Source organism: Microtus ochrogaster, chromosome 5 (assembly GCF_000317375.1).
Source record: "Microtus ochrogaster isolate Prairie Vole_2 chromosome 5, MicOch1.0, whole genome shotgun sequence".
NCBI classification, from domain to species: domain Eukaryota; kingdom Metazoa; phylum Chordata; class Mammalia; order Rodentia; family Cricetidae; genus Microtus; species Microtus ochrogaster.
Window position 1 is genome coordinate 17440560 of NC_022012.1, and position 15969 is coordinate 17456528.

At 46.6% G+C, this 15969-nt stretch overlaps 1 protein-coding gene across 2 annotated transcripts in view; it reads left to right on the forward strand.

The window, feature by feature from the left end:
• The first annotated feature begins 4220 nt into the window (after positions 1 to 4220).
• Positions 4221 to 15969, forward strand: part of Bmper (BMP binding endothelial regulator) — a 261777-nt gene continuing 250028 nt past the window's right edge. Inside the window, exons 1-2 of one of the 2 annotated variants that reach the window (XM_026778925.1) lie at positions 4221 to 4769; positions 5749 to 5834. In XM_026778925.1, coding sequence (XP_026634726.1) covers positions 4637 to 4769; positions 5749 to 5834 — 219 coding nt within the window. In that variant the 5' untranslated portion in view covers positions 4221 to 4636. The remainder of the gene's footprint in view (positions 4770 to 5748; positions 5835 to 15969) is intronic. The other variant, XM_026778924.1, reaches the window with a different exon arrangement.

The window sequence follows — 15969 nt, forward strand, 5'->3', positions numbered from 1 at the left end:
CACTATGTGTCCCGGCACTATGTGTGCAGACACTATGTGTCCCGGCACTGTGTGTGCACACACTATGTGTCCCGGCACATCTTTCCATGTCGTTTTAATGAGGCTCCATTTTCCTGGAGGCAGAGGTGGTTGGAGGTGGGGGTTGAGATGGGTCAGGGCCAGTTGGTGAAGGAATAGTATTTATTACAGTATTGGTTTAAACTGAAAAACTAAACATATAAAACAGTGGCTTTGTTATTTCATCTTGGTATTAGCAGTTTTATCTCAGAGCTTTGCTGTGATGGGTGTGGTCCTTAGGGTTACAAGAGATGGAACAAAAGATTCTGTGCAAAAGGATGAGGCTAACGATTGAGTCTTAATGATGCTCTTGTTATAGTCCCCACTGCCTCCACCTTTAAACGAAAGTAATTTCAAAGCCTCTGACATTTGGGGATGACAGGATATCCTACTGCTATAATCTATAGGACAGCTCATGGCTTCATTGGGCCCCAGCCATTCTGAAAGGTGATAACCAAGAAGTCCAATAAGTCATCTGAAAGGACAGGACAGTTCCTTAACACTGCATGCTAGTGACCCAAGAATAAATTCACTGTTACACTGGACCTCAATCATGGCCTGTTTCTTATGGTGTTGTATAACCATATTTCTGGGTTCAGTTTGGTTCCATTGTGCCAAATCTGTAACTTTAATTCGCATCATATCTAAAATATCCCATGGCCTTTTCCTGTAATTCCTGTGACTCATAATCTAAGAAGGCAGAGCAACTGTAGTGGAAAGCGCCATGCTCTCGAGCCAGCAGCTCTACTAATGGGCTCTGCCACTATTGAGCCATGCAGCCCTGGCAAGTCATGTTTCTCTTAGATCTTTATCTTCCTGCCCTTGGACCACAGGGTCTCACGTGTGTCAGGGAAGTGCTCTACCACTGTGCTACCTCACAATCTAGAACTTTCACTGTCAAAGAGAAAGGAGGAGCCTATTCATATGCTCTCTGAGACCTCCTGTGCTAAAACAAAATAAAACTTGACAATAGCATTTCTAATTTTATCCTAGCAAGAATCAGACAGTTATCATGGAAGAGGTGGAGAAGAAATGGTTTGTGGGCACAATCCTCGTTGTCACTCCAAACCTTTTCAGACACGTGGAAATGATCATCCCCAACATCACTGCCAACTCTAACCAAAAATCCAGATTGCTACCTGCAAGAACAATCTCTCTTCTAAAGAAATGTAGTCTGGGTGTTTCAAAGAAAAATTAGGCACTTGGTTCACAGTATTGCTTCTGTTGGTCATCTGGGGTTGGCATCTGTGGGCTGTCTATGTTTTTCTCATGGTCTCCGCGCTTCCCTTATCAGATTAGGGCCTTCGGAGAACAGTCCTTCATCTTTCTCAAGTCTAAGTCAACCTTGCCCAGGAGGATATCGTAGGTTAAGTGTAGCAGCCCCCATACACCATGGAGCATCTCCCAGCCATTAGTGTTTGCTGTCACAATCCCTTTACTTCAGCTCAGTTTTGAGCAGTCTGTTTTCTCTGTTATGGGGAAGGTGAGCTGAGGATTTCTGGAAGTAACTTTGAGGCTACTAAGTGTCATGTTCAGTGAATTTTTTGGTGGGAATTGAGCTCATAGCCTGAGAGCTGTGACAACACTTGCCTTAAGACACGTCTCCTTTTTCAATTGTCCAGGTTACAGATTTATTTTATGGAGCAAGAAATGAGAATTTGAAGATCTGGGCCTAATAGAGGCCCTGAGTTCGACCGTAATCTTTGAGCCCCACTGCCTACTCACCATGAATGATGATATCGGCCAAGACAAACATCCACCTCTTTTTTCTCTTCTTTGGATTTCAGTCAAGATTATTTGGAGATGTCGATGGCACCACCATGCCATTTAGTTTAAATATGGAAGCAAAACTATATGCTGTTTAGAGTAGGCCTTTCCCCCGCTTTCCCTCACTTCCTTGCCTTCCTCTCTTTCCTTCCCTCTGGCTTCCTTCCTGGTTGACCCTGGAATATGTTTGACTTAGATAGAGACCAGTTGGCAAGGGATAGACTGTGCTACTCAGGAATGACCAAGTCAATGGCTGTGTGGGGAAAGCTCTGCTGAGCCTTTCTGAGATAGCCCGTCCTTTTGGAAGTGGAGTCCATGCTGAGGTGGAACACAGGACAAACTGGTTTTCCAAGGCTTCTGTTCACCTTCTTAGTCCAGGCTGGTGAAGGGTTTTCCGGGTGGGTTTCTGGTTTGTCCCTAAGGGGAAGGTCTGGCCACCCATGATAGAAACGCCACACACATCCATATTCCCTCCTAAGATTAGTTACGCACAGCGAGGCGCTAGCTAGGTTAGTGCCAGGGAAGGTATATCAGTGACACAGGAGTGTTCTTCAGATGTCTTGCAATTTTGTAGTGTACTTGTCACCAAATCTACACACGTCTGTGGGCAATAATAGGTCTCCTAGGATCCCCATCATTCATTTTTCCTTAACTGAGTCACAACGAATAAATTTATCTAGAGACTCCATCCAGGGAGATGAACTTTAGATAACAGAGACAGTGGTCCCTGCTGATCACCTTTCAGGGGCCATAGCTCTTTTCTAACTTCTAGTTTTCATTTTCTAATTCCCATGGGGGGGGGGACCCACACTCTACTCTCTTCTCTTCTCCTCTCTCTCTCTCTCTCTCTCTCTCTCTCTCTCTCTCTCTCTCTTGTGTGTGTGTGTGTGTGTGTGTGTGTGTGTGTGTGTGTGTGTGTATATATATATATTTCCAACTTAACCTCTCTGTAGCCTCAGGAAAAACAGTGAAACATTCAACACTTGGACTTTCTAGCTGCGGTGTTGTTTGGGGGAAAACAAGTAACCACATCGCTCTTGTCTCTTTTAATTTAAATTTTACACAAAATCTGTTTTGAGAGGGAAATGGAGCATGCTAGGCTAATGACAGCCTTCCTTTCTCCCACTTGTCTCAAGTCACAGGGATGTGGTCCTCGCTGGGTTGGGAAGTTAGTCGGCCACTACGCACTCATTAAAAGAAGCCTCCAAATCACTGCAAAATGAAAACAAATGAGCAGCCGGGGGTGGGGGTGGGGCAGGTAAGGGTGGCGGTGAAGCTAGAGGAGTGTGTCAGAGAACTGACTTATTCTCACGACAGCTACACACATTGCCGAAACCTCTGGTCTGAGACGGAGGAAATGCTTGACTTTTCTAGCTTGTCAGTGATTATTGTTTGGTTCACGAGGTGCTGCAGGAAGTAGCATGCGGGTGGGCACCTGCTGGATGTTCTTCGGGTGGGGAACCTGTGCTTATAGTAGGCGCCAAAGACGAATGACCATTGGCCCCAACAAGTGCCAAGCGCTCTCCATCTTTACCTGGCGCCTTCATAACGTAGTTATAAAAATTCTTGTTTCTAGATTAGCACCCCTTTTGAGTAGAGCCAGCCACTGCTTGGCCACAGGCTGGGACTCAGCGGGGGCTGGTTGGCGGGGTGAGGGGATCAAAGGGGGACACCAGGGCCGCACAGGCGAGAAGCGCTGCAGGGTAGTGGCTGCCACCGCACGCCCAGCTGGGAGGCCGCCACGGAGGCGGCCCAGGCGGAGATTAGCAGCGGCGGTCCCTCCCTGGCCCGCGAGTGAATGAATGATTAGTCTAATGCAATTCCCTGTCCTAGGCAGCTCTGGCTGGGAAGGGCGGAGTCTGAACCACGGATCCTCATTTTAAGGGAGAAAGGCGCTGGCCGCGGTGCGTGTATTAGCAGACCTTTCTTGTAGCTTCAACTTCTGTCCTCTCTAGTATCAGGCCCGCAGTGGCTTAAGCACGGAGCCTGATCTCCAAGGCCACTCTTTCCCTCCGTCCCCTCAGCTTCCTGAGTGCCCTGCTTTCCCCTGAGGGAGACAAGGGGGTGTGAAAAGTTGAGGGGACCCTCCTGCACCCGGTCCGTGGCTCCTTCCGAAGCTGGGACAGCGGGAGGCGCCGGGTCTTCTGCTCCGGGCGTGAGCGGGTGGTGGCATCCCGGCTGGGGGCGGCTCCTTTGCGAGGGAGGAGGCGGTGCGCCGGGCGCTGGAGACGCGCCTTCCCGGCTCCGGCAGCTCCCCGGGGCCGGTGGCCGGCTGGGCTGCAAGGAGGGCTAAACCGCCTGGCACAGCATTCGCAGGAGCGACTGTCTCTCCTGAGCCAGGATTCTGGTCGCACGGGTTCCGCACAGTGCCCGGTGCGCCCTTGTCTCCCGCACCGAGCAGGCGTGCGGGCTGGACATAGAGTCCGGGGACCGGGCCGGAGTTGCGCGTGCGAGAGCGAGAAGCCAGCCCGGCTCCAGAGCCACGAGGGCACTCGGCAGCGCCACCGCCGATCCCCAGCTCCCGCCGCTCCGACACCCCTCCTCCCGGCCCTGCTCTGGCGCGGAGGGGCTGACTGCTAACCCGCTGTGAGCAACTCCCTTAGAAAAAAGCCGCCGCATTGGCCGAGGCTGGCCGCAGGACCCCTCCTCCCGGGGCGCCCCCACTCTTCCCCCGCCGCTCCGGGCGCCCGCCTCCCTCCGCCGACTGTCTCCCGGCACGCCGGCCCACAGCCCTTTTGACTGAGAGCGGCGGCCGCCGAGCAGAGGCTGCGACGCGGGACCTGCAGTCGCCCGGGATTCCCTCCAGGTGACGATGCTCTGGTTCTCCGGCGTCAGGGCTCTGGCGGAGCGTCCTTGCCGACGCTCGCCTGGGATTACCTGCTGCGTCTTGCTGCTGCTCAATTGCTCCGGGGTCCCCATGTCTCTGGCTTCCTCCTTCCTGACAGGTAGGGGGGTGGGGGCGGGAGGGACCAGTCCTTTCGGACGCTGGGGTGGTTCTTGGGAGAAGCGGCACTGGCTGGCCCGGGGATGGGAGGGTGGAGAGCACCCACCTTGCCGGGCCCTCCCGGGTGATGGGGGATGCGGAGAAGCCCGGAGAAAAAGGGTGGGAAGGCTGTGTTGAGGTAAAGAGATGTGGGAGCTGAGTGAATGCTATCTTCGACAGGGTGGTTATGGGCACTCCGCTATTTGAAGTTAGGAAATTCCTTGATTTACTTACGTTGAATCTTTTTCTCAATCCTTGTTTTAGTCTTAACCCCTCCTATGCAATGAAGAAAAAGACAGCGCCGTTTCCTGCACATCCTCTTTTCTCACTACATAGGATTCCAATAAATCCACTGTGCTAGGCAGCGTTTTTAAAGCATGGTTGTCCAGACCTTGAACTTAAAGAAATGATCTTATTTGAAAGGTTACTAATAGCAGGATATAATAATTACATATTTTCAGGCAGGTGAAGACCCCAGCTGCTATTTTGAAGGACATGCTTTACTGACACCTGGTGCAGAAAACAGAATATTTCTAAGAGAAAAGAGATTACAGTTCAGAAACTGATTTCAACCCGCAACAGCAGGCAGATTCACCTGAAAGGCCCGCTCTTTGACACGGTCCTGAATGTCGTTCAAATTTAAGATCTTCCCTAATGACCAGTTTGGTGTGAGTCTGTGTGTGGCTGAAATGCCTTCCAGAGCACTAGGGTTATAAAATATGTGCTCAGACCAGTCAAAAACAGAAAACCTATCCATATACTGTAGTGACTCAAAGAAAACCATAAGAATTATTTAAAATAGATTTGACAAGATTTGTTTGTGGTGAACTTGATTACTTAAAACATTATACATTTCAGAAGACTAGCATAAAAGGTAAGATTTTTGCAATAATTCCATTAATCAAGATTTAAATTAAAAAATGCTTTCATCTTCATTTCAGGGTCTGTGGCAAAATGTGAAAATGAAGGGGAGGTCCTCCAGATCCCATTCATCACAGACAACCCTTGCATTATGTGTGTGTGCTTGGTAAGTGTACAGGTCAGGGAAAGAGAACTTAACTACGGTCTCCGGCAAGTACATCTGCTAAACATGACAGAGTAACTGTCTTCACACTGGTTTTGATCATTGCCAAATTGCACATCACTTGTGCATTGAATCTAGTTAAATTTCCTATTTTTTTTTTTATTTTGGCAATTTCTGCCTCAGCAGGCTGAGAATTCTTATCTTGGACATAGCTGTTGTATAAATACAAGTCAAGGTGGACTTTGTATAACGTTGTTTCAGGAAAGCTACAGTTTGGAATGCCTGCCACTACAATGAAATCATAGATCTCACTGCCCCTCAACTTTCGGCACTGCTTCTGTCCAGTGAGCTCAGCAGGGGATTGCTGAGATAGCATTTCGGTACAGTGGTCAAGGATAAGATATGGGAGAAGGGAGAGAGATGATTGCCACAAAGGACAGGCCTAAGACAAGGTGTAATCTTGTATTGATCTCTCGCTTTTCTTTGCCTGCTGTGACGGAAGCTCTGGCATACAGGCTTCTTTTCTGACTTGGAAGCATGGGTCAGGAAGAAGGACCTATTCTTAATCAGGAGTGACACTTGGCTGTCAACTGCTTAGTTAGCACTGGCAGTGGCTAGTAGATTCAAACGGATCATTTGTTTCAAGTTATTTTAGCTTAGACTCCTGATAATTCTGATAAACAGCCACTTGGAGGTGATTGAGCTACACTGAAAAGACTTTCTGAGACACATATATATCTATAGAGGATAACGTTTTCACTGAAGAGTGTTTTACCTGCCATTCACTTTTGGTAAAACTCAGTTAAAACTACACATCTTCAACCCCTGTTGGGAATACTTTAAGGCATTTAAGAGCAGATTCCTACAGTGATGCCCGGATGCTAGCTTGTTATCACAATCAGCAGTAGGGAATTAGAGAGTAACCAACTCTCTTCAGACAAAAGCCACACTATCGATGTCCAGAGGACCCAGACTCTTTGTGACAAGAGACGAGGTCAATGTTTAGAGATGATGAATGAGTTTGTGCTTGCATCAAATGAATATCAGGCTCTGGACTGAAGAAATCAACAGAAACAAGTAAACACGCTTTTCATTGGCTGAGACAATGAGAATTGCAGCCTAATGAAAGGTGCTCTTCTGTATTGATGAGCTGCCGTGTTAACCATCTTTACTAAAGAACACCCTGAACATAAGTTCCGAGTTTAGACTATGACTTAGCTATAGATTTACAAGTGTGGTGTGTGAATATAGTCTTCCTTTTTCATTTATTTGTAGAATGTGAATAAATGATTTAATTTTCTTGTCAACATTTTACAAGAGATTATCCTAAGTAATATTTAAATATGCTGAGAGCTCTACATGTGAACCTATTACCTTTCTTTTTGGTGATATTACGATTTGTGAAGCCTAAATACACATTTTGAATTTTGCAAACTATTATCACATAATATAATGAAACATCCCCCACAAGGCATTTTCCTTTCCTAGTAGTTCTTGCCCCATGATAGACAATGCCTTTCTTTCAATGTGGAGACTTAGTAATATGAAAATTGATACCAGAGTTATTTGCTGCGTGCTTTATAAAAGTATCAGCCAAGTTCTGAACAGGAGAAAGAACAAGGAGAGGCATCTATAGAGGACAAGTCTCAGTTCTTTCCTTATGCTCCTGGCAGTAGGTCTCACCCATCATTCCTTCAAATGCCTTCCTTAGCTGCTATGCCCAGTGAGAGCTGACCATGGCCTTGGCAGGGATGTAGAAGGATGAGTCCACGTTCTCAGTGTTATTGCTTCTCATGCATCTGTGGTGACTTAGGAAGAGTAGGTGGTGAGCATGTCTCTCTGTATCCACTCTTGTGAGTTTACAGGGGATCTGCTACACCCATAGATTTCTTGCTGCATGGTCAGGAGGCTGCTTGGTATTTTTGAACTTAGGTTGGAAAAGAGATATATTTAGTAAATTGGTAGTATGTGCAAGCAACATTTCCAAAACCTTATTTATTTGCCAGACAGTTTGCAAAGCAGCTTGCATTATTTAACTTGAACCCCATAAAAATCTTTTGAGAGGATTCTGCTCGTTTTGAAGACGAACAGGCTGAGCTTTATGAAATTAAGAAGCTCGTGAAGGTCATATTTTATCTGCACAGTATTCACTATTTTATTTATCAAAATTACCAAGCTGACACACAGGGTCATGACTGTCTGTCTCTGGAGCATACACGCATAACTAGGAGAAATGGGCTAGTTGTTAAGCTAACGAATGAGAAGCTGGGGGAAGGAGAGGGCCTGTTGAAATTTCTTTTGCGCCAGGCCTTCCTTGAATGATTTTGTTTTGTTCTTTTGAGCCATCCGGAGCTCAGTGAGCAGTTGTTAGTCACACCGCAGGAGAGGAAAAAAATCTCTTTCCGATTTCAGCTGACCTGCAGGGAGTCCTGGTTCTGAGTGAGGCTTGCGTATGAATATTGGAAGATATGTGATAGTTTAACTCAATTTTGGATTATAGACGTAGGAATATTTAGTTTGGGTTGGTCTAGCTATTTTGGAATAAAGTAGTTAAAGCTGGGTGTAAGCTCATATCTTGTTTCATAACATGTATGAAAAAAAAGCTAACCTTCAATGTATGCTTAAAAAAAAGATGGAGGAAGGTACAGTTGGTGGAAGTCCATGGCCCAGAGTCCTGAGTGTAATTACAGTGTCAGAGCCTGAAAAACTCCAGAGAATCTACACAGTCTGATTGAATTTTTAAGGTTTAGAGTAGCTCAGAGATAGAATGAACACATTTCTGTGGACACTCTGGGGACAAGGACATTGCAGAAGCAAACAATTTCACCCCGATTTATCAGTCGCAGAGGCCAGAGCATCCTGCCAGAACTGCTAGTGGTCCAGGAATAAGCTGTTTGTTAGGGGCAGTGGAATCTCTTTCACAAATGGGTGGGTGGGTGCTGTCTTCAGTTCCTGCATTCCAGGGCAGAGGTGAGACACGGGACCCACGTCTGGGCCCCGGGGATCCAGGCAGGCAGTATACCCTAGAGAAATGCGTGCTTCCTTGTTCAGTGAAAAACAAAGCAGGGCTTTCGCACCTTGTGATCTTTAATGGGACGGGTGAGCCTCACACTGTTTGTTTCCATGATCCCCACCCTCCCCTGTTAGAATTAATTTTCTAATAATGCCCAGGACAACACACGGGTGCCTGTCCCAAAGTCCTGCTGTTGGCGGACAGTTACACTCAAATACATGACGCTGCTGCAGCTCTCTGCTCCACGGCCATCTCCAAACCCACCGAGTATAGGAGGAGGGGTGTCCATGCTTCTGGGTCTTTGCCCACCTCACTGCCGCTGAGGAAGTGGTGGGAGCCAGTGAGTTCCGCCCAGGCCTAGAAACCTGAGATAACTTTGGAGTCTGGGACACTGAAAACCAGAAGTCAGAGCTTAGTTTGGCGTACATTTTGTTCAGCAAAAAACATTATTCCTGAGGTTGAAATTTCCTCTTTTAAATCCAGAGGTGCAATGCAGAAATGGGCCCTCACTCATAAAAAGCCATGTGAATTCCCTGTTATAAGAAGCAGGCCCCACCTATCTTGGAGCTGACTGAACAGCTTAACAGAGCCGACCTTGTCCGCTCCTCTTCCACTTTCGTAATCACCAAAATCCTCTATCGCCCAAGGAGCAGATCCAGCATCTCCGTGTCTCAGCTGCCTCTGCCTTTGGGCTTTCAGCTCTACAAAATCTTCAGGTTTTCCATAGTTCATATTCTAACTGCCTGAAGCATGGTAGAGATCATCAGAACTCACATTAGGCCCTTAGCTGCAGCACGCATAGATTCCTGTGTGCGCATGCGCTCGGCGATACCGTAACTTGTTGAGTCCGGGACATGGGGCTTGCAATGTGTACATGTAAATCTGTGTCATTTTTTTTTTCAAAAATGGCTCATATCATTTCAGAAATGATCCAATTTATTAGTTTATATTTATATGGTTGTTTTTAGGCAATCTTGGCTGACCGCTTTGAAGATTTTTGAGGAAAGGTTATTTAGACAGTGGTGCTGGCAAATTCACAAATGCCTGCTCTGAGACAGTTCCTCCTCCACAGGTCTCTAGGCCCAGAGGAGCAGAGCAAACCTGGGGCCACACAGGCTTTGAAGGCAGAACTGGGCTGTGAAGCCAATTTACTGTCAACTTCAGCAGTCTGCTTCTGCGGGTTGGTCACCTCTGGAAGCTTTCAGGGCAACAGCTCCACCCAATCAGCTCAGGGCTCTTTGTGGGGATTCAGAATGGAATTTTGAGGGCTGGAGAGATGGCTTAGCCGTCTTCGAGTTCAATTCCCAGCACCCACATGGTGCTCACAGAATGGATTTTGAGCTAGTAGCACAAACCGGTCTTGGATTTGGAGACCCTTTCAAGGACAGATGCAGCTTTTGGTTGGCATCCTGTCGTTTTGGGGAAGGGGTTTAGTTTAGGAATTCCAGAAGCCTTGTTTACCATCTAAAAGGTTGCAAAGGCAGCTGGCCCTGTCTCCTCTCTAAGCCGGTTTCCTCATGTGGAAAGTGGGATGGATGTCAGTGTCTAGCCTGTGAGGTTGCCATGAGAATTCAGTGCTGTGGAAGAGAGAATGTCTGTTTAGCTTAGGACTTAGACGGGAGGAAGTCCCCTGAGATGATTTTTTTTTTACTGCTATTACTATGTTGGTGTTATCCTTTAAATTATTATTTCCTTAGATGAAGTAGTCTATAGAGGTTTGTCAGAACAGAATACAAAAAAAAAAAGGCAATGCAGAAGAGACCCAGGGGTGATCGTATCTACCCTTCTCTGTGAACCAACTCCATCACATCAGTAAAGCTTAGGGAGGTTTATGTCCCTCCTACTTGAGCTGGCTGGTCATGGCTGCTCTTTATTGGTCCAGTGTTCCGTGGGCCCTTTTGTGAGTTTTCCCCTTGCTCTCTATTAAATATCAAGAAAAACTTTCCACGGGAGTGGGGCCTCCTTTCTTGTAGGGCATTTACGTCTTCATGCCTGTGGGGTCCCCTCCGCTTGTACTTTAATTGGCAGAGATAGGGTTGAGCCGTGGTGCCCCGTACTTCTGGAAAAACTGCCTAGTGGTCTGGCATCATGGGGATTTTCCTGGCCCGCTTTGTGGCAGTCTCGACCCAGCTCCAGACCTCAGTGCCCCAGTCTTTGCTGCTCCCTCTCCCAGTCCCCTCTGACGCAGCCCTGCCTTCACCTTGGGTATCAAGAGTAGCCCATGTTTTAAGTCAAGAGAATGATGTTGAGGGCTGCATGAGGCTGAAAGAACATAAGACAGCAGGGAGCCAGGCAGCCAGGGGCCAGGAAAAATAAAACCAGTTAATAAACATCCGTTGGTTAAGTAGAGGGTCTCAGCGTTTCCCACCGTCTTTGTGGCACTCTGTGTGGCTTGTGGTAGACCGAAGCCTTTGCCATGAAAACAAGCTAAGGTGGTAGCCGCTTGTGTGTGGGGACCAGGTGTGCTCAATGGACTTAGCGCAGATCATCAAGTGACCTGGGCGTGTGTTTGGAGACCTGTTGATTCCTAGTTCTAATTTTATGGAACATTGCTTAAGGCGTTAGGAGGAGCAGGCTATAAATTCAGTCACACGGTGCTTTTTTCCTTCATCCTATACCTCTCTCTGCTTCCATTTTGTCTCATTAGTTTCCAGCCTGATCCATGTTTATTTAAGTCACTGTGCTGCTTGTAGAGGCCTTAAGGAGACCAGGCCCAATTGGACAGATTTTAATCCACAGCATGGCGGGGCAGAAACAAAGATGCATAAAAAGGGTTTATCAGCTGGGCCTGTTCTGCTAGGCCTATGATTCCAACTATTTGGAAGGTTGAGGCAGGAGGATCATAAGTTAACATGGATGATTTAGTGATAGGAGATCTTCAAATTGAAAAACAATTTTTTTTTAAGGGTTTGGAGTCTATAGGTCAGTGTTAGAGTGCATGCCTAGGATGGGTTCTAAGTTCAGTACCTGGTACAATAAAATCATAAACAGAAAACAATAAAAACATAAAGAGGAAACAACAAAATAGAAAAAGGTTTACAAGAATGACAGAAAAAAAACTTCACAACAGACTCTAACTCACTTAGGTTAGAGGCAAAATTGCGTCACAGTGGTGAGAGCTTGGTGGAGACAGGGGCTGGTAACACAGTCTAAGCAAAGCATTGCATGAGAGAGGCGAGTGTGATTGGGTTGTGTGGGGAGCTAGTCCAAGGTTCCTGTGGCTCTGGTGGAATGGGAGGTAAGAGCTCTAAAGGAACCAGCTTGGGAGCCCTTGAACGTCATAATAAGGAAAAAGTCCCTTGCGTGTGATTGGGGTCAGAAGGGGCCGTTTAACATTCTTGCAAGCCACATGAAACAATACGATGTGCCATTTAAATGCCTGTAGGAGTTCTTGTGGGCAGATGTTTAGAGTGGAGAGGCCGGAGTTTGGAAAGCAGACTGCAGACCTGTGGTGTGGTCAGGTGGCGGCGAGCATCCTGCAGCGCGGTGTGTAGTGGGCATGGAACGAAGGCAGTAAGTCAGTGTTTGGAGAATAAGGCAGCCAAGGGAGTGCGGTGCAGGGTGAATGACGTGGAGGCTGTCACTGTCACACACGCACTGCTGCTAGGAGGAGAAATGGTTTGCTTTTAGAACACCCTTTTGGAGCGCCAGCCTCTCCTTCCACTTACAGAGACAGTTCTCTACGTCATGGCGTCACTCACTGAGCAAATGGTTTACCATAGCTATAGGCACAAAATCAGGTGTCATTAGAGGCTGGAAGCACTGAATCCCTTGAAGCTGAAATAGCAGCCAGATGTGAGCCATCATGTGTGTGCTGGGAATTGAACTCTGGTCCACTGGAAGAGTAGCAAGTACTCCTAACCACTGAGCCATCTCTCCAAGCCGGTTTCATTGGTGTGCCAACACACTGGCAAGTCTACTGGAAAGAAGCATTTTGAAAATGCCCTGCAGGCTCTTAAAACGTGCATCGTGATCTGGGGAGGGATGAAAAGTCCTTATAGAAATAAACTTGGGCTTTGAATGGAGATTTTAAAAAACCTGAATCTGCAATGTTAACCAGGAGGTTCAATCTTGACAGAAAAATATGTAAGGGGACCCCAGTGCAATAGATTATAGTTATGGTGGCAGGAAGAGAAGGTGGAAGGCAGGGGACAAAGCGAAAGTGTTTGGGAAGACAGTGACCAGGGTCGTGGGATGCTGAAGAAAATCACACTGACAATGTAAGGAAAATCGCAAAGCAGGAAGTTTGTCACCATCACCCTGAACTGTCTGCAGCCAGGGATGGGCCTCACATGCCTGAGGACTGCTGCACATTTGCTTATGAGGTTGAATTGATCACACATGGGGTTGGCTTGGAACCCTGCTGTCAATAATCCAAAGCTAAGATTGCCATAAGGATTTTGAAAAATTAATGCAAAGATCACAAAATTTTCCAACTTTGATTTTAAAAAATCTCACCAAAAGTGAATACACAAATACCACAAGAAAATTTCAAAGGTACCAAAACAAGCCTCATTTCATGGGCAGAAGTAATATACCTTCTGCGCATGGTTTTGGAATGTTTTTATGGCTAAATGCAGAATGGATCAGGCCACACGGAGGCATAGTTCTTTTCTTAGGCATAAGAACAACACTGTAAAAGAGTCTGGGTAATATTAAAACTTACTATTAGAAACATTCAAGTTTGGTCTATTAAACTGTTAATGGTGCTTTAAAAATATTATGATATGATTTTATATCTTAAAATCTAAATCTTCAAGTAAAAATAGGTTCTTTTCTCACAAAAATTTTAATGCCCAGTTTTGCCCTTGATAGACAGCATTGGAGGGTGGTTTTGTGCTAGAGGGTGTGGGCTCAAGTTTTACCCAGGTCAGCTGGTAGTTATCTGTGACTTATCATCTCTCTGAACCTTTGTGTGGGTCCTGGGCGAGTCACTGAGGCTGCATGGGTCTCATTTCAGTTGGTGGCAGTGGGTATCCACCGAGGGGATGAATAGCTAAATGAGACGGTGTCTGTGAAAGGCCTTTGTCACCATGGTTAAGGGATTCTTACTAAAGGCAAAGACTTTTTTTAAAAAGTGATGTCTCCACAGTGTCCCAGATGCTTATGCCCCTTATATAAAGTTGGAGAGTGTTTGCTTATGCACAGCCTCCTGTATGTTTTAAATTACATCTCGATTACTTATACCCCATGGATGTGGAGAGTCAACTGTATCATGCCATAAACCAGGTTTTGGGTTCAATTCTTTTTAAGTACATGCCTTAGGAATCACAGTATAGTTCAAAAGTCTAGTCCTCAATGCTTGTGTGGCTTTAGATAAGTTGTGGAATATTTCTGTATCTTGACAACCTCGTCTTCCTTCACAGCAGGGTGTGAGCTAAAACATATAAAGTCCCTACACCTGCTCTGGATGGTGGGAGTGTGTGGAACCACAGTCTGGGGTCCTCCTAAGAGGTGTTTGGGCTGCTAATGTAATTGATGTCAATGCCTGGGAAATGCCTTCCCTCTGAAGTTGCTCAGGGTGGACAATGGTTCTTGAGGGAAGGTAACTTTTGTCCTTTTTGTATACAGACAGAAAGTCCCAGCATATGGGTGGTTTGTTTGGTTTCTCATTCTGAAGCGCTCACTTGCTCAATCTGCATCTAGGTTCACACAGCTAATAATTGTGGTGTGTTCAGTGAGACCCAGTTGTCCTCTGATGGTATTTGCCACTGGATCTAGAAGAGGCAGGAAGGAGGCAGAAAGTAAAGTTCAGCACTGAGCAGGCCTGGGACGGAGTGCGAATTGGTCCAGTTGACTGTGTACCAAAGTAGCATAGAGTTTTGTTCTACACAGAGTACAGATCAGATGAACTCTACTGAATTTTAACCCGTGGACCCAGCACGCGCATGCTGTGTTGGCCTTGTTCCCCATCTGAGAGCACCTCCTTTCTTCCCTCCACGGTGTGTGTTGCCTATATGCAGAACTGGGATAAATTCCTGCCTTAAGGGATGAGGTTCTGAAGTCTAAGAACTTGTCATGATCTTTCCGACTGCCCTATAGCGTCATGGAGAGGTCCACGACCTTGAGGCTCGAGTGGGAGTCGAGCTGGAGTTTCCTGTTTATAGTTTAGGTTAACACTTGGGATGGCTCTCCCCAGAATGGAACTCCACGTTCCAAAACATGACTCTCCCAGAAAGCTTGTCACAAAAGGTCACCCTCCTCTATTAACAACATCCTAAATAATCATTAGAACAACACATCTCCCCTCCGCCCCCAAGCAAATGGAGTTGCGTTTGAAAACATAGACGCTCATAGGCAGGCAGCGTCTGCCGTGATGAAAGGAGTGATCCTTCCTGGAGGAACATCCTGCCTGTCAGGAGCAGAGTGGTTGCCGACAAGGCAGGAGCTACAGGCCAGGGAGTTTCTTCCACTCCCAAAAGTCACAGGGAAAATGCCCCCAGTCCAGTGACTGGCCTCGAAGCCCAGTCACCTCCAGCTCCATCAGTAATGCTAACTTTGAAATCTTGACACAGGCCTTGGTGTTTATATTAGCTTTTGGATGTCAGTTCCCTTGGCTTCTGGAAGCTGACTCTGTTGAAAATTATGTTTTTCTTTGAAGGACAAAGGCCTTATTGTATGTACATGTCCTGGAGTGTAATGAGCTGTTAAGTTTTTTTTTTTTGAATGTTAGGTGATGGGTGGGACTAACCCAGGTCTTTGAAATAAGAATTTCACAGATCTGTAAAACAAATGGCAATTTAAAGTTTTGTGTAGGTAACATAATCAGAAAAATGAGAGAGTGAGTGGGTGTCACCTTTACTGGCCATAACGTGTCTCCCAAATGCATTGCTTTGATGGAATTACCATGATATGCCTCTGGAGGGGACCTGTAACATGAGTGACATGTCTCTGGGGCTGCTTAGCGCAGAGAGTAATACAGGAGCTCGGGACTGTGGTGATTGTCACATTCTAACCCACAGGAGCTCGGGACTGTGGTGATTGTCACATTCTAACTCACAGGAGCTCGGGACTGTGGTGACTGTCACATTCTAACCTCCAGGAGCTCAGGACTGTGGTGACCGTCACATGCTAACCCACAGGAGCTCAGGACTGTGGTGACACTGTCACATTCTAACCCACAGG